We start from the raw sequence: 26,862 nt of genomic DNA on the forward strand, positions 1-26,862 counted from the left end.
GAAAGAGAAAATAGAGAAAGAAAGGAAGGGAAAGAAAAGAAAGAAAAAGAAAGAGAAAGAAAGAAAGGAAGAAAGGAAGACAAAAGAAAGAAAGAAAGAAAGAAAGAAAGAAAGAAAGAAAGAAAGAAAAAGGAAGAAAGGAAGAAAAAGAAAACGTACTGGGTTCCACTAATGAGTCAATCAAGTTTTCGACCTATGGATAAAACCATAGTGTATGACCTATGGATTCAAGGTGGTCTTCTTTATAGGGTCTGTGGGAACAAGTGGAGGCACAAGAGGAATAGTAGAGCTGGATCCAGTTTGCCTGGATCCAGCGGGATTAGCTGAGGAGGCTCGGGAGATTCTATGTGTCATTCAGCAACATATCACACTGGGCCCAACAAGTTGAACCTGAGAATCCACTGGGTCAGAAGACAGAACCAATAGAAATTCTTATGGTATCTAATCAGGAGGCATGCGGAAGTCTCAACCCTTGGAAAATGGCTCCTTTCTCTCTATGTCTATTCTGGGTTATCTTAATTTGGGCTCAGGGAAATGGATTGATACTGAATCAGCCTTGGGCATGTTGTGTGTCCATCTGACAGCCGGTGTCCCAATCCTCCCTACTGAGCATGCATGATATACTAAGACAATACGGTCAGATGTCCTCTAAAACGAGCAACTTGCTGGAGGTAGCTTTTACCAAAGAAATGGCAAATACTGTCCCCTTTTGCTCTGTGAGTTTCCGGGGTGATTCTAGCAGAAGTCCCTGAGTGGAAAACCACAAAGGTCATACTTAATTCTCTCTCAAGCGATGACAGCTTGAGGCCCTTCTTCATTCACTCTTCCCTTTCTCCTCCCTTCTTGGCGGTGGTGAATTAGCCATCAGCACTTCCCAGGTGAAGTCACCAAGTTCATGACCTCGACACCCTGGTAAAAAGAGGGACTAGAAAAGGCCAGAGAACCAGCCAGCCAGTGATGCCCTAGGCACATGCAGCAACATTTCTCCATCTTTGACAATCGTGCTCTTAGATGAACCTTTTTTTCTTTTTCCACTGTGGAAAAGTGGCTTATACCGGTTCTCTTTCTACTTCTTGATGATGTGGCAAGAATTACTGAGGGGTCTGCAATCCGCTTCCAACTTCTCAGATCAAGGGACCTCTGAAAAAGTCATTTCAAGGGAGTGGTGGGGATTCGGTGAACACCATCACCGAAACGAAGCATGTAAAAGTGAGCTCCAATAATGACTATTAATATAATCATGGAGGTTTACTGAGAATTTTCTGTGTACCCTCTAAGAGCTCCACATGTACCTCAACATAACCTTATGGGGTAGACAATATTGTTATTTTCAGCTGACAAGTGAAACACTGAGGCACAGAAAGGCCACCCAATAACTCACTTGAGGTCATGTAAGTAGTATGCAGGAGCCCTGGGCCTGTGTAGCCTGACTCCAGAACCCAGGCTCATAATCACTCCTCTAGACCCTGTTTTGCATTCGCCTTGAATGAAGGCCCCTGGTTCTACTCCTGTACCCTATTTAAGCTATTCCTATAAAGTAGAGAAGGTGACGTGGCTCAGTGTCTTTCTGCAAGGCTGGGATTCTCTCTGGCACACTGCAGCCCCTGAGCGCCCAACTAACAAGTCTGGGACGAGTGACCCTTAAATTACTTCTCGGTACCCCATACTTAGTTGGGACCTTCAGATTGCTCCCCCTGGAGGAGTACTTGGAACTTCAATATAAACTCAGCTGAAGGTCCTGGAGGTAAAATACCTACAGTGGCAGCATAAACCCCAACACTCTACATGAGCAGGGCTCACTGGAGTTACGCCAGCCATTCCTAGATGCTAGTTTGTGACCTGATGTTGCCCACATGGGTCCATCAGCGGGCTTGTCACTGGCAGTCAGAACTCCACAGTCCCCCAAAGCCCTTTCTCCCCTTGCAGTCAGGGTCAGAGCAAAGGGTGGGAGACTCGAGCCCAATGGGCTGCAAAGAACTGCCAGCCAGCACGCAGAGTCTCTGGCAATTAGCAGAGTTCCTACAGCTCCTTAGGAACAGTCGATGGACCCTTGTCTTTCACGAAGCTGCCTAGAAGTCAGTCTCTCCATGGATCCCAGAGGGAAAATCAAGGAGGAAAGGATTTATTTTCAGACACAGTTTAACAGCAACCAACTTAAGAAGCACCTAAGGCATGGGGCGCCTGGGTGGCTTGGTCGGTTAAGCGTCCGACTTCGACTCAGGTCATGATCTCACAGTCCGTGAGTTCAAGCCCCGCGTCGGGCTCTGTGCTGATGGCTCAGAGCCTGGAGCCTGTTTCCGATTCTGTGTCTCCCTCTCTCTCTGCCCCTCCCCCGTTCATGCTCTGTCTCTCTCTGTCTCAAAAATTAAAAAAAAAATGTTAAAAAAAATTAAAAAGAAAAAAGAAGCACCTAAGGCCAAAAAAATGATAATTAAATATTTCTCCAAGGAGCAAATTAAGATAAATACCCCAAGAGTTATTCACAAAGATCAATTTAGAAAACGTCCAATGAGGATACAAGGGCTGAAGGAACTGTTCTGCTTCACCCTCTTTTTTGCCTTTGTTGATAAACTAGGTTCCCAAGGGAATGAGTTTTTCTACATGTCAGGAGCAGCACCTGCTCTCAAGGAAAGTACAAAGAGTCATCTTTGGTGGCAAAATGTCTTGGTTTTGAGAGTCAAAGGCCTTTTAACAAGGGTCATAACTGAAGTTAATTTAGACCAGTGAATGATGGCACCTGATTAAAAGCACAAATGTCACCGCTGACCACATTTCGTGCTTTTCCATGTGACTCTTAGGCTAGCCTTCTTGTGCTTGTATCTCGATGTAACAAATGAAAGGAGCATCCACTTTTCTGAAAGGAAACTGAAGTTTCTCTTGTCCTGTTCATTTTTTTTTTAATGTTTTTTTTAATGTTTTTTATTTATTTTTGGGACAGAGAGAGACAGAGCATGAAGGGGGGAGGGGCAGAGAGAGAGGGAGACACAGAATCGGAAACAGGCTCCAGGCTCCGAGCCATCAGCCCAGAGCCTGACGCGGGGCTCGAACTCCCGGACCGCGAGATCGTGACCTGGCTGAAGTCGGACGCTTAACCGACTGCACCACCCAGGCGCCCCTTGTCCTGTTCATTTTTATTGGGCTTCCAGACGGCCTCTGCCAGCCCGACTTCCAGACAAACGTCACCTAGAGTGGTTGCATTCAGAAGGATCTTGGGGTTGATCATCAAGTTAAGTCCACTACAAGTCTCCGTCAGTCTTCAGCGGGAGGATGGACCATAGTACTGATGGGTAAAACGAAAGGACTAGAGTTTTGTGGCAATCAAGAAGGGCCAGAGCTCACCATGCAGTCCCAGCCACTGCTCTCTTACAGCCATCTGATCATATGGTGTCTCCCAGCAATACAAAGTAAGCGAGCTCCCCAAAACAGAGGACACATTTCCAGATGAGGAGGGGTTGGTTGAACTTTCTGACCTAAGCTTTTTGAAACTCCCACATTTGGCGGGTCAAGACAGGATCAACCCACTTAGGAACCAATTTTTGCTCGTCTTTTCGGCAAGGTTGCTGTGTCTAAGGCACGTTGGGAAGTTTTCAAAAGCAACCATTAGTGTCTCTGACACATGAACCGCCAACCAGGGTCTTTTCTCTGTTTGTTATCAAGATTAGCATGAAAATATGCTACAAGGAGCAAAGGAAAGCACTATTTGAATGACTTTCAGGCTCCATGCAATGCAAATTTCTGCAGTTCAAACACAGAAAGTGTGTCAGCTCTTCTGCTTTTGGCCAGGAATAGATCATTTATTACCCCTCACTAGGAGGAGTATGGCAGAGCCCTCATTATCTCATAGCCATGCTCTCCAAATCAATCAGCTCCGTGCTGTACTGCTGGGCTTTTTAATTTAAATGTCAGCTAAAGTTAGAATGTGTTTTATAAAAATGTCAGAGCCTCCTTAACTTGAGTTTTGTGTTGGTCTTGTCTATCACTCTTCATTGACAATGTTAAGGAAATTATTTTTTCGAAGAACATTTACACTAAGGTTCTCTGAATTTTCGGGATACTCTCCTTAAAAAATCTGAAGTCTGGTTAAAAACGAAAATGCTCTTTGTTACAAGTATCTATACAGTCACTTAAAAAAAATTTTTTTTTTATTGTTTATTTCTTTTTGAGAGAGAGAGAGTGCAAGCAGGGAGGGGCAGAGAGAGAGGGAGATAAAGAATCTGAAGCAGGTTCCAGGCTCTGAGCTGTCAGCACAGAGCCCCACACGGGGCTTGAACTCACGAACCGCAAGATCATGACCTGAGCTGAAGTCAGACGCTTAACTGACTGACCCACCCAGGCGCCCCCAGAGTCACTTTTGACTAATGTATCAAAGGTCTAAAAGATTTCCCACCTTGGTAATGCCATTGCAAATAAAGAAAACACTTAAACAGCGGGACTGTGATCTTTGTTTCTTAGTGGGCTTTTGGAGAATGACTGTCCTACCCAGGACTTTTAACTTCTCTTCTCCTCTCCACTGAATGCCAGTAATTCTTCCCAGTTACTGTGGCAACAAAAAACCCTCCACACATCTCCAAACAGCTCCTGAGGCAAGCTGTTGTCTCTGTACCGTTGAGATGGGCTTGAACCACACATTTCAAGACCCTCCCAGGGGACAAAAAACAAACCAAAATACTTGCCAGCCACAAAGTCTCTCCTCACACCTCCCCCTCAGGAGTCTCCCCACTTACTTCAACTCCTAAAACTGTTGAAATAATATGCCGGGGCCGCTCATTTCATTAATGGGATTTGACCACTTCATGATGCTGCCTGAACTATATTGCCCCCTCACCGCTGGTAGAGGTCTTCACTGGCTTACGTGGTGATCTGCTAGAGGGCAGGCATCTTAGGATATCTTGTGTTCCACATCGATCAGAGTCCTGAGCGTGGCAGATGTTTATACTGGATGGATGGATAATAGGACCTAAATCCTGGACCACTGGCCAATGACTTACTAAGAACTACGGTATATTCTGTCTCAATGCTTCTTATTTGTCTTCACGGCTTGCCAGGGATCTGGATTGTGTCCGTAGCATGGTGGCAGTTGGGTTCTTGTGCCCTCACACTAACACAGGGAAGGACACAACAGAAGGAAAGTAGCGAGCAGGTATATAGAAATGACCACAGCTAGTGTATGTGTGTATACACACAAAGAATACACGCTAACATTTAACAAATATAAGATATTTTTTCAAAGTTTGTCAATTTGGGGGAAAAGTAGATTTTCCTCTTGAATTCACTTTCTATCCTGCCTCTATTTTTATTATGTGTTGCAAGGTTTCCATTGTTGGTCTGTTACCAAAGCACTTAACAGACGTCTTTCCAAAGGCATCAAACCACTATGGTTGTTACCTTCTCACTCCCCGATTTCTTTTTCAGTAAACAAATTACCCAGAATATATTTCCCTCTTATCTAGCTATGCGCGCTGGAGAGAAGAAAAAAGCAGAAAAGAATTTTATTTGCAAAGGGTGATTTTTCTTACTAATAACCAGAGACACAGAAACAGACCACAGTTGATTCAAAGAGCAAACACTAACCCTTTTGAGTTCTCTAGCCGCAGGAAGTGCTTTCCTCCAGGAGATAAAGGGAGCTAATCCTCAGAGAAGAGGAAAGGTGAAAACCACAACAGATTCAGCAATCAAGTTTAAGGGTGAGGGAACTACAGGTCACATGGGGAGAGGGCAATGCAGAAATGAAGTTGCAAACTTGCATTTTTTCCTCTGGGGTAATGATACATTCACAATGGTCCAATCCGTCCGCTTCCCTATCTCTATAGTTCACAATAACCCACAGGTGTAAAGTGTCTGATCTTCTGAACCAAGATGTCACCAGTGGCACGGCAAGACTGGGCAAAAGTCCCATGAGAGGGCAGCATTGCCCTTCTCTCTCCCTCTCCCTCCCTGCCACCCAGTCCAGGCAGTTTCCCACTACCTCCTTCCATTCCGACTCACCTCCATGGTCTGGGGGTAGGAAGGGGCTGAGTTTGAAGCGCTAGGACACCGTCCCCCAGGAAGCAAAGCACTTCTGTGATGTTTTCTGATTCCCCATTTTCAGACAACGCTCCTTCCACAGCTGGGAGACAAAACAAAACAAAACAAAAAAACCCGAAACAAACAAACAAACAAACAAACAAATGCTTCAAAAGCTACCAGTCCTAGTCAAACTGCTGATAGCCCAGCAGAAAAGTCTTAGCACGATTTCAATGCATTATCTCCTTCCTGCAGACCAGGAGGAGGCAGGCAACACGGGGACATTGGTCATTAGGGGATTCGCTACGCAGGATTCAAATGGAACCTGATTTGCTGAACTCGAACCTAAACCTAACAGTAGTATTGTTCAAGAGAAGACAGAAATACACTGTTTTAAAAACCAACAGATGTCACACTAAAACAAATATCCCCCAAACTGAACCTGAACTAGATGGATGTTGCATTAACTTTCTAATCTTGAAGGCATTCCCATGGCAATTTCTCCATGGCCCTGGGCAGCCAGCCCCTTTATTGGCTGCCAGTCCACAGATGACAATACCCCTGGCAGGTTGGACAGCTAATATAGCCCCAGTCTTCAAACTTGGCTTCCCTGCCAGGTCGCTCAAAACCCATTTGTACAGCCCTGTTGGATTTTTCGAGTGTACAGCCAGATGGGTTACTTGAACTCACCGACTCGAGGACATGTTTTTGTATATTCCTATGCCTCTTATAAATCAGATCCAACAAGAAATAATGGATGCACTGCTTGGCCGTTTCGAGCAATTATTCTGTCTGGCATGGGTGGAGAACAAGAGTAGTGTCAGCAGAGTTATCGGCCGTACCTTTTGCTTGAGGAAATGTTACATCTCCAGGGCCAAGCACATCTATCTGTCTGACTGCGTGGCCTCTGATTGTCTCTCTTTTTTTTCCTCCTCTCTCACGTACACATGTACTCTCCTTAATTACTAGCAGAAAACAGTGCATTCCACACACTTCCCAACATCTGTTCAGGCCTTAATTAATCCAACTCTCACATGGTCTCCATAGCAACGATGCTCACCAGGCTCAGTCTCTGCATTCAAAAATCTTCTTCGAAGCGAATGGCTCAAAGTATGGCCCTTACCAAAATAATTTTGCGTTGATTTCGGGGTTCGATCCAATGAGAACTTTGCGTAGAAGGCGTTTACATGGAGAGACCAAGTTATGATGTCACATTCAGCATCACCATCGTGGAAATCAACTGCCTGAAACCAGGAATACAAAATAACAGTCATTTTTCGAAGTATTGCCGAAAGAAAATCCCGTTACTATCTTCATGGTACCAGAAACTCCTGTGCTACAGAAGATTAATGGCTCCAGTTATCTTGATGGAATGTACAGTTATTGTTTGCAGGGCAGTTAGAAGAAACACAAGTGTTAAAAAGAAACTCATCGGAAGGTGTGTTTCCTAAGCTTCTGGCTTTACGAAGTTTAATTCAAAGCCTATTGTCCCTTGCTGGTACCTGCCAACTTGTTCCCCAAATTGCAGCTTGCCGGGAGCAGAGAGGTGGACTAAGGCTTTCCAAGGAGGCCGTGAATGCTGCCCAGGGGAACATCAAGCACATTTCTGAGAGTCTGTTTTAGCCCCGTGGCCTACAGAGAAATTCTCCTTGATACTGACTTTATGTGTGTGTTTCTTCGAAGCTGTTATGGCAGAGATTGTAAAAATTAACACTGACAACTACCCAGAAAATCTGCTCAGATATTACACATGGCGTTGGAGGAGGTGGGGAGGAGAAACAGAGCACAGGAGAATGAAGCCAGGCCCAAATGGCATTTGAGCTCATCCTGGCTTCTGTCATTAAATGCTTAACGTGGGAGCTAATAAGAAGTAAACCATTTATCGGAGTTCTAGCTCTCTTCCCCTTCACAACATCCTTCTTTGAAGAGGCAAACAACCCAAAGCCAGCTGAGGAGAGAGAAGACGAGAACTTAGACAAACTCTCATGTGAGTAAAAATGTATTTTAGTTGACAAATCCCTCTTACGATATAAAGTGGATCAATCAACTGAGCCTCTGAACAAGGAGAGGACCTTCCCAAACCTTCTCTGGTGACTGAAACCCTGTGGACCCTGGATACGTTGGCCCTGGGGACGGCTTATCTCCAGACTGCCTAGGGACAGAGCCAAGTAGAACCCGAAGCTTGGGGGTGGAGGGTGGGGGTGTCACTGAGGGACGTGGCAGGGGGAGCTCTTCCAGGAATAAGGGCCAGTTCTCTAATGTAGCTATAGTATCTACTGAAATGAATGGAGAAAGTATAATCTTATAATGTTACCAAACTCATTTTTTGTCCTCAGGCAAGAGTCGCTATGAGACTCTTGGCTGCTGGCAGGATCTAAAACTCCTGACTTTTAGGCAGACAACTAGGATTCAATTCATGGCAACGCTGAAGTTTCTCAGCCATGAAGCTTCTACAGAACGACTGAACCAAGGTCCCCCTTCAAGTTACTTCAAATCACTTCATCCCAAGTGATATTCAGTCATCACCTTGAAGCGATTGCTTTGAACTCACAAGCAAGAGGTAAAGAAATGGAATGGAAATGCGGTCAGGGTTCTAGCTCAATTCCCGTCCCCTCTTCGATCTGAGATTTCCTAAGATTCTTCCTCATCCCCTCCTCCCTTCATTCAATAAGTATCATGAAGCTGTCACTCTGAGTGCAGCATCATCACGGGCTTTGATCTTGGATGTCTCTCAGTGCAAAGGATAATGGGCTATGAAAGACTGAAATCATACTTCCGCAGCTATTTTAGTTCCTGAGCATGCCCAAACTCACCTTCTCCGGACCACTGTCACCAGTATATAACAACTGCCATCACTTCTAGACTGGCTATCGTGTGTGGCATGTACCGTCCTGGCATTAATTCACTTAGCTCTTGCAACACGCCTACAAGGCATGACTGTTCTTATCATCCCCATTTCATACGTAAGCAAACTGATCTCGGAAGCAAGGTTGCAGGATGGTAGAACTCCAAGAGATTTCACTCACATGGGATTCCACGAGCATGGGTGCTCTACGGTGCCCCCTGGCACTGTGCAACTCTGCGGACATGGGGCGGGTGGGGGGGGTGGTCAGTAAACAGAACTCGAACCTATTTGACTTTGCCGTATCTTTTTACTGCCTCTCTCACCCAGGCAGAGGGACATCCGTGCATGAGAGGCAATCAGGAAAGAACACGGTGAACTCTGGGTGTTCATCACCACATCATTCTGGAATATTCCTTCCAGGTACCCCCTCCACATCCTTAATTTTTTTTTTTTCTTTTCCATTCTCCACAAAGCCCTAAGTGGTAGACGAAGGCAGGGCGAGGAGCAGCATCAGAGCTGACAAAGAAAATAAAACAGGAGAGTCTTCGGCTAGGAAGATCCTGAACTTACCTCTTCCCCCAGGCGCAAGTCTACATTCACCTCTGCAGCGAGTCCCTCTGAAAACCAGTTGAGCAGTTGCTTCACATGGCAAATGAGAAGACAGTCACTTGGAGGCAGGCAGGAGAGGCTGTGACACACAGGCCTGCCCAAATCCCCACTCCTGATGCGCCAACACACAAGCGGGAAAAACTCAAAACCTGGAGGCTCTCCCTGAGGAATGAGGGGTTTGTAGCCTCACAAGTGCAACCCCAACCTTTAAGACTTACACCCGACGGATGAGCGCCCAGAACACTTAGCCTTCTTTGAAAACCTACAGAAGTCGCGCCCACTGCCCAGCGAACGCAAAGGGTGGGAGCGAGCTGCCTGAGAGACTGGCTTCCAGTCAGCCTGAATCTAGGAGCCGACACCCCCTTTGGGACACTGACAGGTCTTTGCAAACTCTCAACTACCTTCAAGACGGGGAGAGGTGGCTGTTTCATCTGATGCATAGAAACCAATTCAGAGAGTCTGGCAAAATGAGGAAACAGAGGAATATGTTCCAACTAAAACAACAAAATAAAACCTTAATAAAACGGAGATAAGAAAACAAAGCAGAAGAGCCAAGTGAGTCTTCTTGCCCCCTTTTCCTCCACTTAACTCTGCTTTGACTCATGACGTCGTCAGTTTATCCCCCAGAAGCACCCTGGGGCATCCTTCTGGACGCCTCTGCTCCAATAAACATCTTCAAGTGGTCGCAGGGCCCCCTTTACTCTTGGTTTCTTGTGGCTGACCATGTGGTAGGCAGCTACTCAGTCGGGCAAAACCCAATTGCTTTTATGGTAGAAGTGGGTGTGGAAGGGTGAGGGGATAAGGAGGAGGCATACTCCTCCGGAACCTGGCTTCGTGTGGAACCCAATCAGTTCCTGGGGTGAGAGAGAGAAACTTCCGTGTTTCCTCGCAACTGGGACAAGAGTGTTTGAAAGAGGTGAAGGTAGACGGGTGTTCTCACTGGACACCTTAAGCCATAGGGGAGGAGCTTGCTCTTGAGTACCTCCCAATGCGTGCTCCGGTGTCTCTCGTGGCTTTTATTTCGTGTCTCTGGCCTTTTGTTTGGGTTGGCTTCCTTGCTCACATCATCTTTCCCCATCTCTGACTTCCTTTAGGCATCTTCCACTTTAAGACAACTAACTCGGGGCGCCTGGGTGGCGGAGTCGGTTAAGCGTCCGACTTCAGCCAGGTCACGATCTCACGGTCCGTGAGTTCGAGCCCCGCGTCAGGCTCTGGGCTGATGGCTCAGAGCCTGGAGCCTGTTTCCGATTCTGTGTCTCCCTCTCTCTCTGCCCCTCCCCCGTTCATGCTCTGTCTCTCTCTGACCCAAAAATAAAAATAAACGTTGAAGAAAAAAAAAAAAAAAGACAACTAACTCCCTCCACTCCACATACTACTGACCCCCCACAGGCTTTTCCTAGGAGGCCCCCAGCTACCTGTACTTCTCCACATCTGTTCATGTGACTGTCTTCTCCAACAACTTGCAGGCTAATTCATCTTTATTTTGGTCCTAGCAGATTGTTTGGCCTCTAGCAGTCAAGTGTCTAAAAAAAACTTGCACGGAGCGAAGGTTTAGAGACGCAAGTAAGACGAATGCTAACCTCATTAGGAAACCTTAGTCTGGCCTTGTGACTGGCCATCTCCAGGCACGTCACTTCCCTATTCGTGGTTTCTGGCTGTGCAGGCACAATCTGCCTGAGGACTGGCACCAGGCTTAGAAATCACTCCAAGATTATTTAACGATTTAACAATAACTAGCGTATGTTATTATTTAAAAAAAATTTTTTTTTAATTTTTTTTTCAACGTTTAATTATTTTTGGGACAGAGAGAGACAGAGCATGAACGGGCAAGGGGCAGAGAGAGAGGGAGACACAGAATCGGAAACAGGCTCCAGGCTCTGAGCCATCAGCCCAGAGCCCGATGCGGGGCTCGAACTCACGGACGGCGAGATCGTGACCTGGCTGAAGTCGGACGCTTAACCGACTGCGCCACCCAGGCGCCCCTAGCGTATGTTATTATTAACAACTATGCCCCAGGCTCTGTTCTAAGCATATCGCGTCTATTAAGCACTCAAGCCTCACAATTCTATAAGGTCATCATCCCTCTTGTATAGGTGAGGCAACTTGAGACCTAGACAGGTGAAGTGACACACCCGGGACACACAGCAAGGGGAAGATCTGGCTCCAAAGTCCATGCTCTCCGCGGCTGCGCCTCTCGCCCACCGAGACAGAGGTGGCCGGACACGGATAACCTCAGGTTGGTTCTGAGGAGGAAAGGGGGGGTCCCAGGTCCCAGGAACGGATACATGCTCCTTTTCCCTCCTGTGTCGGTCATCCCAGGATTTAATCACGCTTCCCCTTTTTCACAACACACACAACACACACAACACAACCACCGCCTCTGCAGCAAACACCGTGGCCCTTTTCTGAATGGACAGGGCTCCAACCGTGAGTGGGCTGGGAGCGTTGCAGGACTCCAGAAACTGGGCAGTCCTGATGAAAGGCAGAGTAGCTTGGACCACAAGTGGGGAGGCACGTTAGTTCCCGCAGCCTGCAAAGGACAGAGCCCCAGGGTTGCCTTTCTTTCCGCAGCACATGTCTCAAGGGATGAATGCTTCCTTGAAGCTGGCCGGTGGGTGGGAAGAGTAGGTTCTTTAGAAGAAACTCATTTATGAGGCTGGAAAATAGGGCGGTCTTCTCCTAGGATTCATGAGTTTCTTTGGGAGGCACAGAGTGACCTCCATTGAGATCTAAATTCAGGGCACCGTAAGGACAGAGGGAAAAGGAAGAACCGATCAAGAAAGCTTTGCAACTTCTATTCAGATGAAAGGTCATAATAGTAAGACAATTGGCACGAGAAACCCAGGGATGGACTCATCTCAAAAGATACTAAGACTTCCCCAGGGTAGCTACATGAAGACCCAAAGTGTGCAGGACTTGAAAATCAACTGAGCACACCTATTTTTAAAGACCCGTGTGAGGATTCTGAACATCTATTCCTATTTTCACATGCGGATATTTCTATATCCAACGTCAGGAGAAAAGAGAAGATATCTATAGTTATCAGAACAAGGATTTAGACTGAAATATCAATATGTTCCATATTCAAGGGATATACGATTCTGGACTAGGCTGGGTTGGAGAGAGGGGAAAGACAGGTTTTTCTCTCTAGACGCCTTTAGGAAGGGAAGATGCGTCTGATTAATTTAGGAGCGCAGCCTGGAGGGGAAGTGATTGACAAAAATTTTAATAAGTTATATCCATTCTTGGAAACCACTCTCTTCATCTGTCAGGATTGTGACCAAAATGGCCAGAAGCAGCAAGAGTCAGAAAGAGTACTCCCCCAAATGGCTTTTTTTTTTTTAAACTAAGATTTGACTTGCCTATGTGAAGATATAAAAGATGTATTCAACTGACCAAACAACGGAGTCCGGGTGACATTTTTTTCCCTTCCTTTTTAAGTTGATTTATTTTGAGAGAGAGCAGGAGAGGGGCAGAGAGAGAGGGAGACAGAATCCCAAGCGGGTTCTGCACTGTCACAGAGCCTGTCGTGGGCCTCGAAATCACAAGCCATGGAGATCATAACCTGAGCCGAAATCGAGAGTCAGAGGCTTAACCGACTGAGCCACCCCAGGGGTGATAGTGATGGTGTGTGAAACGTCTATTTTACTAATGTCTTACACACTATTAAAATTCCAAAGCACAATAGTGAGGTGAAAGATATTTTCTGACTCTGGGCAAAACAGATACAAATATTTCTGAAGAACGAGCTGAAAATATTTCCTGGTTTCTTTTCTTACCGAGAGACCTGTATCACTCTGAAATCAGGATGTACCTGTGCTCCTTTGGGGGAGAGCACCGACAGGCCGCAAGCCTTGCCCAGAGAGCTTTTGTCCTTGAAGGCAGAGGTCCTTCCATGGAGTGCTAATTGTTCTTGCTCTCAGGGCCTGAGGACACAGGGCCAACCGTGAGACGCACCGTGAACCTGAGCTTCACTATTTACATCAAAATGGACCGGCTAGGGCTCTGCCTCAAGGCCCTTTTGAAGGACGGTGAGGAACCTTGGCTTGAAAAACAACCCGCGTCACGGCCAAGAAAGTGAGTCTGCAAAGCATGTGGCCCAGACTGTGTCCACCGCAGAGTGGTTGCCCGGTTGGAGCAGGTCCCCCCCAGACAGGACATGTTGGTGACATGGTGACTGTAACAGATCACCACTAGGACCAGCCCCTGTGACTCCCCAGAGAGAAATTAGCGCGTGAAAACCAGCCAAGAAAGGGACTTTCCCACATCAGCCTCTGCCTTTGGGGCCACGGAGGCCACTCTCCATCGTCACCTGCTGTGGCTGTGAAAGTCTGCCCATCATGAATATCACTCTTTCCGTCCACATTGCTTCTTCTAGATCTCAAGGAAGGCATTTCAAAAACCAGATGATCCAGCAGAAAATGCAATATGGAATTTTACTCAAGAGTCACAACAACTTTGAAAATATTTCTGCTTATTCAAGTTAATTTCTCCTCCAGAAATCTGAAATTAGGTGTGATAAGTTAATGATTACACAAACAGAACTGCTTTCAATAATTTATTTGGACCCATGCCCAAAAACTGAACTTGCATGAAATATTAAATATTACTCTTACAGCAATTTAGACACGTTCACACGAACATCAGGAAATGAAAAAAAAAAACATCTCCACCAAATGCCAGTGTTGTGTTTTGCTCGGAAAAATAATAACACAATTAGAGGTAAACAATGTTTTCTTCAGCGTCATCTCCAGTCTCCTGGTCTTGTCCAGCCAATGTCTGAAGATTTAGCCTTGCTTCGGCCGTAAATGTCTGCCGCTGAGAGCCATGTGGATGTGAGTCCTGGGAGGCTGGAAACTCAGTCTGAGAGATGTCCAAATCTGCAACAGACAGACGGCACAGGTCAGGAGGATCCGCTCGAGGCCTCCAAGGCAGGTGACACTGTAACTCAGAGCTCTCTAAGCCTGGGACATGCAGTGCCCATATATTCAGCCACAGAGAGAACCCGAGAGTCCAAGGAGAAAGGGACAAAATGCAATCACATCAAATGACTTAATCAATGCATCGTCAAGATGTGGCTGGGTGTGCGTTCAAATGTCTCCTATGGCTAAAAATAACCCTGACAAAATAAACCTAAGGGAGGGTCAAGTGAATAAAGACTTGTCACCATTTGTGGGCAGATAAAACACTGCTACTGTGGAACAAGGGTGCCCACTTATGTGTTAAAAACAGGTTCAAGGTCTTAGAAATACGGTATATACTCTAGCTATGGGCGATGAACTATATTTGCATCTGCACAGCCCCTCCCCTCAGAATATCTCAAAGTCAAGAACTGACCTCAAGACTCAAATAATATAGCTGGGATTTTATTAATGTGGGCAACGGGGGGGGGGGGGGGGAAGGAGTTGAAGGATGGAGACCGGCCAGCCTCACCATTATGCAAATCTAATTAACACTCTACAAACCACTTAGCTAGAGAAAACTGTTCCCGTATCAAGTACGGCTGGGTTCTTTTTTCTGGTTACCTAGCAACAGCAGGGCATCGTCTATTTTCCCTTTTTCTGCTAAAAACCCTCTAGTACACGGTGTAAGGGAAGGCAAAGAGGGGTTCCTACTTGAAGAAAAGAAAGGCTGTTGCTGCAAACCATTTTCTCTTCCTTTGTTCTACCGACCACCCTTCCTGAGGCTCACTTCTATGGCAAAGTCACAAATGACCGGCTTCGGTCAGCGCAAAAGGCGGAGTATGAGTGGAAACCCAGGCGAGAAAGATGGATAGCCTGGAGCCCACCCGCTCCTTCTTCAGTCATCAACGAGAGGTCATTATAAACATTGCCACATTTGACTCCAAGACTCTATTATTTAGATGGGTACCCATAACTGGTAGGATTCTAATGACAAAAATGCTTGTGGCTCCTGCCCTCCTGCCAACGACCTTTAGCTGGTAGGGAAGACAGGAAGCAAGGCCTGGCGGGAAGAGTAAAACGTCCTCACGCTGCTCTGTCTTCAGGGACGTGGGACACTTGGCTACGTGTCCGTTCATCACTTCTTCCAGTAAGAGGCAGGCCCCCTGGAAGAGGGGCAGCCAGAGCCCCAGAAAATAAACACAAGTCACCTGGAGGAGCTGACGTGTGCCTGGGAAGCTGAGGGGGACCCCGGGGGAGAGGGGAGGGGAAGAAGAAGTCAGGCTGTACTCCATAGCTCTGCTCCAAGCTTAGGCCTGCCCGGCCTCTAGATGCCCGTGGGGCCCAAAGAAGAAAATTCTTTTACATTTGCGTGACTTGATTTTACTAACCCTGATTCCAAATCCTGTACCTCGAATACTCGAACTCACTAACTACTGAACACGCGACTAGTGAAGATGCGTCTAACTACCCCCGTGCAAAGCGTGACTTCTGGGCACAAGAAGTTTTCCAGGTCTGATACAGCCATCACTCTTTCAAGCCTCAAAATGTTGTAACCCACAGTTTACAGTTTGGGGAACGAAAGCTCAGGCTACTTAAATTCCTTGCCCCACATCACGCAATTAAGAACTAATCTAGATTTGAACTCAGAGGACCACTGCCACTTGCACATCCGATCAAGAGTCTCAGGATTCCCATTTCTTATGGTGATGGAAACGGCTTGACCATCTTTGTTACATTAAGAGACTTTGAATGTTTAATACTTATCCTCCCTAAGTACCACATTTTGAAGAATCACTTAGCAAAAAAGAAATTAAGAACGAAAGAGACATTCCAAGCTCCAAAAAACGGATACAATGATTATTATAAAATTGGGAACCTCCTTCATTTAATCAGGTAAACACCACAAACCGTCCTGCCCCCGCAATGATTTCTCTATTAGGGCAACACAGATCAACCTAGAATGCTCTCTGCTCTTTTATCACATTGGGAGACAAAGTATGCTTGCCTGTGGTCACAACACACGTTCACGCTTTTGACTCCTTTCCCCAGGCATTGAATGAATAAAGCCATTTAACCTCTAAAAAAAAAATATTCTCAGTTACGCTACTCATGTTTAGCATTACACAACCTAACACATATACACCTCAAAACTTGCATCTATCAGATGCTCGTAGATTAAAGAACAGTTCATGTAAGCCACTGTATTCCTGCCCCCTTGCCAACAGAAGGTCCAGCCAGGGTACAAGAAATACCACATGGAGAAGGAACAACCATGCATTGAAGGAGGTGGTTGGGAGGTGATTGCGGACAAACGTGACAATGCCCGGCACAATGCAAGCCCTTAATCCCAGTAAGTTTCCTTCCCCTGGGGGTGTGAGACGCGTAGCAAAGAATCCAAAATACTGGTGGTGAGTCTAGGGATCTGGGAAGTCCTCTTAATGGTTTCAGGAGAAGGCTGAAGAACAGCCAAAGAACCAAACGTATATCAGAATTCTTTTAAACTGTAGGCTCTAGCTCAGGAACAGAGATCCAAGAATAAAGAGGGAGGGGGGGAGGTTAGTTTTTAATTGGTGTGTGTGTGTGTATGTGTATGTATGTGTGTGCATAAGGGAGTATAGACATTTAATGACAACTTTTTCAGATAAAAATAAAAATACAGAGGAACATCTCTAGGTGAAAAATAGCTTGCTGGACCCTAAAGTGACAGGCCCATGTTGGCATCCTAGATGTATTCATGGAGGTTGTTGTGGATGTATGTCACCTGAAGGTGAACTCAATTTCCTTTTCATTTTCTCCTTGATTTCCGCCTGAACTATTTAGGCAAGGTCAGGCAACCCATCTTTGAAACTGGAAACCGTTCCATGATTTCTGATTTTATGATTCCATTTCAACCCTGAAAGAGCACCAGCACAGCAACTGTATCCTTCTCAAGGTCAGCCACCTTTTCCCACACTTTTTACCCTAGAGAATATGATCATTACGGAATCTTAAACTGAAAAAACATTTGTTACAATAAAACCTCACTGGTTCAGAAAGCAGAATTCTTGAGGAATAAAAATCACCCAATTTTGTGATCAAAATCCCTATAAACTGCTGAACATAAAAATAGGATACCTGGTTTTTTAATAAGCAAAGAAATATTAATTTAATGGAATCCTAATTTGGTCGACTAAAAAGCAAATGCTATTATAATGAAACAAAACTTCAGACTACAAGGAACCTTTCCATCTAGTGTCTCAGTACAACTTTCCCTGTCCATTGACATAAAAGATGCAATTTGATCTTTACCATACTTGTGGAAACTAAACAGAATGACCATGACTAACCTTAAGATAAAGACGAAGAAGTGGAAACACATCGAATCCCCATAGCCTGGCTAAACATAGTAGAGAAATAAAATCTTCGTGCAGAGTTTTCTTCTACCTAACTGAAAATTTTCACACCAAACAACTTCACCCTTAACAAGCAATTTCCATAGGTCCAATGTGGGGTCTAAGTCCACCTGCTAATGAAGTTTTAAAAAATTCTAAGTACCCACATTTTGGAGTGGGGGGCAAAAAGCACCCGTGCTACCAAGCGATATGCCCCACACCACACACTGATACGTATCCACAGACAGTTGCCTAAATCTCCCTGTTTTCAGCCCTTAGTTGCAACCTGTTGGCGGACGTTTACACTGACCATTTTCACACTTCTCACCTGCTGTTGGAATTTTAGACAATCAGGAAAGAGAATCTGGGGTGTAGGATGACTTACAACTATAGAAATCAGCTCCTGAAAAGCTGATACTAGTAGGATGCAAAATGAGCCTTCCTTCCATCGGCTCACCATCATTCTTCTTCTGAGCCAACTGGATAAGTGGTTCTTTTCTATAAACTCAAAGTGTACCATGCGACCATGTGCCATATTAAAAATGAACGAAGCGCCTCCTAACCCAAGAGTTAAATAAACCACAAGGTAAATCGTAACCTTGGGCAAGTCATTTCTGTTTGGGCTTCAGTTCATGAAGGACATGACTGAAATCACCTTTCTGGCCTCTTGAACTTCTACCGTATGAGAATTTATACATTTGGACTTTGGCTTAGCGCTTCACCAAATAATATTCTGAGGGAACAACAAATGGATGTGTTTTTAAACTGCTTTATGCTCAAGAAATACAAATGTATTATCTTAAGTTGCATCTAAGATAATGCTTTTAAGGTAATTTCCAGACCTATGCCCCACCCTTCTACCTTCATTCTTCTCAACAACACCTATCTGACTGAGCCAACATAGAGTCTTCAAAGGACAGTATTTGGAAAACTACCTATTGAGAAGATAATGTTTACAGTCAAAACCTGCACACAATCTTCCCTTCAAAGAACAGCAGACTTAAGAGTAACTTGTCAGGAAGAAAAAGTCTGTGACACGTCAAAAGGAGTTGTCTATCATGTTTAAATAATTAGTGTAATATTTGCCTTTTCTGGATTTTCTGAATAGAAAAGCATCTTAAATTATGATAATGTTTAAGCTTCGTTTAAATTTAAAAGCACCAGTATAACTTTCATCATAAATATCAACTGGGGACATCTAGAATTTAACTCAACGTATGGCCAATGGCCAGGCACCCAGTGCTACAAAAAGCACACTGAGTCGACTGTCGGGATCATTGATGATGCCTTGCTCAGGCCTCTGTGTCTCATCCCATTTCATTCTCCCAAATAAAACTCACAACACAGAGCTTTGTGTCTTCTGGGCCTTGGCTCTGTTCTTGTTTATTTTAACGAAGTGTTCTGACTTGTGCTTCTGATTACTACATCCCTTACGCATGTTCCTAAAATCAAAATTCACACTTTCCTAGAATAACTCCACCTCAAAAAAATTTTTGATTAATGTTCCAAGTCTGCAGAATAAGTTGTAGTCCCTGTTTAATGATTGATTCATGCTTACACTGTGAAACATTGAAAAAATCGTTTCCTGATGGCATTACTGGCGATCACTATTTTTTCTCAGGAGCGTTAATACACGGCATTTTTCTTCTAATGGAAAACATTTCTTGTACAGAACTTGAGGTATCTTCAGAGCAAAGGAAAATTGGTCTATGTCACTAATTTTGCTCGACTCTATTTTCCATAGTGAGGCACAAGCAGCATGTGAACCTCTGGCATGAAAACGAACCCGGCGTTGGCATCTGAAACCAACAGTCTCCATTAGTTTTAGGATTCCTTACTACTCCTCATCTACAGTAATGCACCTGAACTAAAATAACAGAAATGTGCTCTGGGGGTCCGTGTGCATGAAGAAATTTATAACATATAAAAGCAAATAGTTATAATTTTTTACATTGTAACTGTTATAGCTGGACTTTATTGTCTTATCAGTAATTAACATTTGAATCACCTGGAGTTATGTAGGTAACATTGACAAGAAACAGAACAACTGAAGCAACCGATACAATGAAGATGAGATTAACACAAGACATGGTATGATGAACCAAGTCTATTATATGAACTTTGATTTGCTCTCGCTCTCCTTTCTCCCCATAAGGTGCCAACGTTATGGACTCACGACCTTAACGTTAGCAAGCCCCATGAGAGAATGGGGCAAGTGCCTCTGCCTGCCTCTCTTCTTTAGGATGCGTTTCAAAGTGTTTCTCTAAACAAGATACTAACAGGTATTAATGACAGAAGAATAAATACAGTGGTCAAGGAAGCTGATGAAACTGTGGGCAAATCAAGTTTCTTAACAGATTCCTCAGACCTTTAATCGGCTCACCTGTATCATAAATCTCTGAGGGGGGAAAAGAGTATGTGGCACCCTCCAAACTGAGGGGGACTTTTCTCACAGTGTGCTTGGTACGTTCCACATAACGTATTTGGGGAACCGGTACCGTAAAAAAAAGGCAAATCTATTATACATTAAGAAAGAAACAACAAATGACCAAGATGTCAGAATAGGTCAGGGGCAGGAAGTTGAAAATAAGTGAGGTTTTCCAAATTCAGAAACTCTTAACCTTGTACGTGATGTCCTTCTGGTGGACACGGGCAATTATCGACAGTGGCTGCTCAAGTTATTAGGAGAAAAGCAGACGGAGAGCTATGTAGTGGATGGATCAAGCTGACAATATCTGAACCCACAGATCAAATATAATATCATAAAAAGATAAACAGACATGGTTGGCCTCGTGATAGGATGCAACAGGAAATGTATAACATGGACAATATAGGAAACATATAATCCGATCTGTGAAGATTCTTCAGGTCCAAAAAGCCTCTATCTAGTCAAACACCAAACACCTATCCCAACTACCCAGGTTACAGAAAACACAGGGGGAAGAATAATACGTTAAATAACACTATAGGAAAGCAAGCAGAAAAATTTAGAATGTAGGACATTTTAAAAAAATGATTTTCTTCCAGGAAATAAATGTCTTTTCAAAAAACAAACAACACTGTCTTTTCAAATAATTATAAGACTTAAAAAAGGGGGGGGGGCAGGAGAAATTTAGATTAAAAGAGATCTAAGAGATGTACAAGCCAAATACAATATATGAAATTATTTGGATCAAACAAACCAAGGGGAAAAAGTTGAGACAGAGAAATTCATGTACTGACAGTATGGTTTCAAGTATAAAGTTTTTTAGGTGTAATAAAGATATTGTGGTGATGCTTAAAAAAAAAAAAAAACACTTCTTGCCTTTTAAAGAAAGATACTCAAGTATTTTGAAATGAAATCATAGGATATCCTGGATTTGCTTTAAGATAACCCAGTATGAGAGAGAGATAAGTGCACTGATGAACCAGGATTGGCTTGTCTGTGTGTTGGTCATCATTAGAGCTGAGAACTCATTAAACAATTCTACTTTTGTATACATTTGAAATGTTCCATGGTATATTTTTTAAAGTGCATAGCCTCACATATATTTGGACTATAAAATTATAAAGGGTTCTGTGTTATTCCAACAGCGTAGCTCCTATACATCTGAAAAAAAAAAAAAATGGAACACTGTGGCAATAAATTAGGGGCCGCCTCTGGATGCTGAATGTGTTTACATCAATTTTAATGCAACTGTATGACAAGTCATTGGCAAGTGTGTACGTATGGGTTTTTATCTATTTAGAAAGATACACAATTTGGGGCGCCTGGGTGGCGCAGTCGGTTAAGCGTCCGACTTCAGCCAGGTCATGATCTCGCCGTCCGTGAGTTCGAGCCCCGCATCGGGCTCTGGGCTGATGGCCCAGAGCCTGGAGCCTGTTTCCGATTCTGTGTCTCCCTCTCTCTCTGCCCCTCCCCCGTTCATGCTCTGTCTCTCTCTGTCCCAAAAATAAATAAATGTTGAAAAAAAAAAATTAAAAAAAAAAAGAAAGATACACAATTTATATGACTCTGTTTCATAAAATAAATTAGGTTCATTTGAGTTTATAGCTACCTATAAGATATGACACAGATTCAAATATGTCCCTTTGCTTTTGCCTAGAAAATTTAACATCTCCCAGGTGAACCATAATCAGAAAAGATCTTTTATACCCTGGGTGTATTTGTTGATGGCAAAGAATTGGTAAGTTTCTCTTGTAATTTAGATTCATTCCTATTCTTCAGCCTTTTGAGTTTACTAAAACTAAGATGTAACATTTAAGAAATAGAAGGTAATACATTTAGTCTGACAATATCAAAGTTGATTTCAGTTTATAATAATAGTAGGTATAAAAACATATTGCCAAAGGAATTAGTGAATACCTGATACAAAAAATTTATCTACTCAAAGTCCTGATAATCACCAGTTTCGAATGCTTATGTGTTGAAAGTACCTTAAATTTTCATTTAGCCTAACCCTTGCCTTCTCAGCAGAATCAAATGGATGTAGTCAAGATAGAATTGCATTATAGGGCTTCGGTCTTTAAGCCACTAACATTAGTTGACTTTGAGTGAAACATTCAACTCAATTCTCACAGCAATACACAATGGTAGGTATACTATGGAATATGAAAGGGAGAGCCTAATGCAAATACAGACACAAGCCTAACTTAAAAAAACAGAACTCAAGAATACAGGAAGCTCAAGAAAATCTCTAATATCTTCAAAGAAATATTTAAATTTTTTTTCAACGTTTTTTATTTATTTTTGGGACAGAGAGAGACAGAGCATGAACGGGGGAGGGGCAGAGAGAGAGGGAGACACAGAATCGGAAACAGGCTCCAGGCTCCGAGCCATCAGCCCAGGGCCCGACGCGGGGCTCAAACTCCCGGACCGCGAGATCGTGACCTGGCTGAAGTCGGACGCTCAACCGACCGCGCCACCCAGGCGCCCCTTCAAAGAAATATTTAAAAGACATTCAACTACAAAGCAAGATTCCATAAAATATCAACTATAAGAGAAAAAGGAAAATCTCTTGAAATTAAAAATATGCTAGCTGAATTAAAAAAAAAAAAAAAAGTCAATGGACTAGTAGGAGGTTAAGGATAAGAAAATCTCCCAGAAAGGAAAACAAAAACATTAAGAAATGGGAATAGAAGTGGGGGCAGGGGCGGAATAAGAAAAATCAGAGGACCCAAGAGGTCCAACTATGAACGAGAAACAGTTCCAATAAGATAAAAATGATGAGAAGATTTTTTTAAAGAAAATTTCCCACAATCAAAGAAAATGTCTCAAGTAACCAGTAAGAATGGTTTTAACAAAAGACCACATGAAGACACATAATACAATTCATCCAACAAGGGATAAAGAAAGAACTGCAAAGGCTTCCAAAATTGAGAACAGGTCACAAAGAATTAGAAATAAGAATGACATCAGACTTCTCAACAGAAACCCTAAGAAGCAGAATAATCAAACCGTTCAAAATTCTGAAGGAGAATAAATTATTTTTTGAGAAAGAGAGAGGGTGCAAGGGAGAGGGGCAGAGGGAGGGAGAAGAGAATCTTAAGAAGGTTCCACATTCAGCACAGAGTCTGACACGGGGCTCTATGCAGGCCTCGAGCTCAAGACCATGAGATCATGATCCGAGCTGAAATCAAGAGTCAGACACTTTACCGACTGAGCCATGGAGGTGTCCCTGAAGGAGAATGATTTTTGATCTGGAATTCTAAGCCTAAATAGATTACAAAAACCAAGTATAAAAGCAAAAATAAATGATGTGAAAAATACATTTCAAGTTCGTTATTTGGAAAAAAAAATGTGCTTTCATTACGGCTTTTCTTGGGAACATTTGGAGGCAAGATCCACCACATAAAGGAATAGGTCATAAAAGATAAAAAATGAGACTGAGCACACGGGATCTGTCACAGGAGGAGTATGAAGGGTGACACCTATATAGCAGGCATGGAACAACAAGGGCTTATTGGAAAAGGACAGAGGATCCTGGAAGGGAAACTTCAAGGACAGAAAATGAAGCAGATAGATATCGGACGTGTTGAGTGTGTGGAAACTAATATTGGTCAGTTACTGAGAGGTACACAAGCTATGGAGGAAAACATAGTTGGGACGTAGGAAAAAAGAAAGCAAATGAAGAAGATATATGGTTAAAGACTCAGTAAAATAGAATAGTCAAAAACAACATTATTTTAAGTAGCTTCTGCACATATGGTTGATTTTTCTCCATCCTGAAAGACCTTAGCTCTGTCACAAATGTCCTTTTGCAATCTTAAAGTATCTACATATAACTATAAATATGATTTCTCCTACAACTATTTCTCAAAGTTAAAACCATATTGAACCATTTGAAAACAATTAATTTGCCTGCATAAGTAATACTGAACACCTGAAATTCCAAAATCTGTTGTTAGAAAAACACCTTTAAAAATAGTCACTTCACCAAAGAGGAAACCTAAATGGCAAATAAATACAAAAAAGACACTAAATCTCACGAGTAATTAGGGAAGTACAAATTCTAAGAATGGGAGTTACCATTTCATACCCATGAGATTGGCAAAATTTAGAAACCTAACAATACTGAGTGTTGGGGAAGTTCTGGAGAAACTGGAAATCTCATATATAGATGCTGATAATTGAATTAACTTTAGAGAGAAATAATACCCAGCAAAACCAAAGACATCACCATCACTTTTAGGTGTTATCATGTAAATAAACTCTCATTCATATACACGAGGGGAATGCATAGAAGGATATTTACTGAGAATCATTTGTAGGAGTAAAAAAACTGGAAACATCCTACCTGTTCACTAGTAACAAATAAGCTGGCATTTATTCTATAAGGGAATAGTATACAGCAGTTTAAAATGAACTATTTGAACTACATGTATGAATATGCACATTGAGTGGAAAAAAATAGTTGCAAAAAGACAAACATTATATAGAATATAAAAACAAAAATATATATTTATGCATACAGGTATGTAGCAAGAACATAAAAACATACTATAGAAATGACATGCACCAATTATAGAATTATAGAAATGATATGCACCAATTATAGAATATTGTTTAAATGGGGAAAAAAAGGAAAAATAAGGGGAGGGATGCTATATTGAATATTCTAAAAAAAAAAAAGGCAAAGAAATGTCTGAAGCAAATATGGCAACAGGTCAACATTTGTTAAATGCATGCCTGATACATATTTTTTTCTTTACTTTTCTGTAAGTTTGAATTTTTCATAGTTAAAACTTTTATATTAAAAATGCATTAAAATACACAGCAACCAAGTATAATATGTGGTCTTATATTATTATATAATATATATATATCATTATATATTACATATTATATAATATATATTATATTATTACAATATTTGGATTCTGAGTCAAAAAAATCAAACTAGAAAGATTACACACACACACACACACACACACACACACACACACACACACAATTGGAAATTTAAATACTGACTATATGTTGATACTATGGAATTTTTGTTCAATTTTTCCCTTGGTGTGATAATAGTTTTAAAAAGAGAGCCCTATCTCTTAGAGATAAATACTGAAATGTTATGCATCAATAAATATGTACACATGATTTTTAAATACTGCTTCAAAATAATACTGGGCGTGTTGGGGTTAAGTGTCTGGGTGAAACACAATTGGCCAGAAGTTCCTAAGTTTTTCAAGTTGATCATGGTAACTAAGCGGTTGTCATACTCCTGTTTAATTATGTACATGTTTGAAATTGTCCACAATACGTTTAGATAGGCAAAAAAACAAAAACAAAAACAAAACATCAAGCTCAATTTTTAAATCAAAATTAAGATCATCAAATCCTGGAGTCCCTGTTAAGAAGCAGGTACAACTTTTCTAAGAGTGCACTGAATCAAATGACATGTAGGTCTCCAACTCAGGGATAGGTCAGTATTTTCATGACACTGAATCCCTCTGAAAGACAGACCAGGGGCTCCTAAGAACTATGCCAATTAGGCTGACTTTCTGGAAACTGCCTGCTTCAGGACCCTACCCACTGTGAAAGAGAAGAAGTGAGTTCACTTTATTGCCAGGTGAATAAGGCAGAATTTTAACGCTGCATTTACTACTTACTGACTCACTCAAGGGAAAAGCATCTGTTAAAATTCTTAAGCATACAAGATCCAGTGTATTTCTTTGAACCAGAAGCAGGCAATTAAATACATCCAAGCTAACTAGTTCTAACTACTTCTGAATAATCACATTATTGGACTTCAAAAAAAATTGTTGTCCAATTCTTCAAAGGTCTACAAATGAGTGTATTTTTTTTCTTGATCAACTACAAAATTACATGATGTCAAACAACTAACATGCCTTTTCTGTTCTGAGAAATTGGTATTTACAGTTTTCATAGCAACACAATTTTTTTTCTTTTTAGAAATGAGAAACATTATTTTTGTAAGTCTTATTTGTTTGAAGTAACATTTGCCAAGAAACCAAACTCCAAAATATATTTTCCAACTGTAGCTCTGAGTTTATGCCACTCAAAAATGATTATAATTTTAAAAGCACAACATAATATATAGAAAAAAATGTTTTGTTCAAGGCAGATTTTCACACCCTTGGCATTCTTTTCACATTTATGTTTGTTATCAGAGTAAAGATAACTGCATTACATTTCTGGAAATTAAACTTAAAATGTTTTTAGAAATTGTATGGTTTGAAAAGAAGGCAGTTTGCAGAACAGAGACAAAATAAGGATTTTACCAAAACAGCAATCAAAAGAAAACACACATATCACAGGATTCACTGCTCTCCTCCTTGGAGCCATCTCCCTCTAAAGAAAATTGTTTTTAAATTTTCTTATGGATACTAATGTCATAAGAAGCTGCTCTTGCTGTTAATACTTGTCCTGTTGACATATGACCTGTGACTAACACTGGGCCTAAAGAAAGCCAATTTCCGGGGCGCCTGGGTGGCTCAGTCGGTTAAGCGGCCAACTTCGGCTCAGGTCACGATCTCGCGGTCCGTGAGTTTGAGCCCCGCGTCGGGCTCTGTGCTGACAGCTCAGAGCCTGGAGCCTGTTTCAGATTCTGCGTCTCTCTCTCTCTCTGACCCTCCCCCGTTCATGCTCTGTCTCTCTCTGTCTCAAAAATAAATAAACATTAAAAAA

The 26,862-nt window shown here is 42.6% G+C and overlaps 1 protein-coding gene across 4 annotated transcripts in view; it reads right to left on the minus strand.

The window, feature by feature from the left end:
* Positions 1–14,002: 14,002 nt before the first annotated feature.
* The window catches only part of ARHGEF28 (Rho guanine nucleotide exchange factor 28), a 317,945-nt gene continuing 305,085 nt past the window's right edge, over positions 14,003–26,862 (minus strand). For all 4 annotated transcript variants that reach the window (XM_040450927.1, XM_040450934.1, XM_040450917.1 and 1 more), the window contains one exon: positions 14,003–14,337. In XM_040450927.1, coding sequence (XP_040306861.1) covers positions 14,174–14,337 — 164 coding nt within the window. In that variant the 3' untranslated portion in view covers positions 14,003–14,173. The remainder of the gene's footprint in view (positions 14,338–26,862) is intronic.

The sequence above is a fragment of the Herpailurus yagouaroundi genome, unplaced genomic scaffold (genome assembly GCF_014898765.1).
Source record: "Herpailurus yagouaroundi ecotype Mexico unplaced genomic scaffold, PumYag 29, whole genome shotgun sequence".
NCBI classification, from domain to species: domain Eukaryota; kingdom Metazoa; phylum Chordata; class Mammalia; order Carnivora; family Felidae; genus Herpailurus; species Herpailurus yagouaroundi.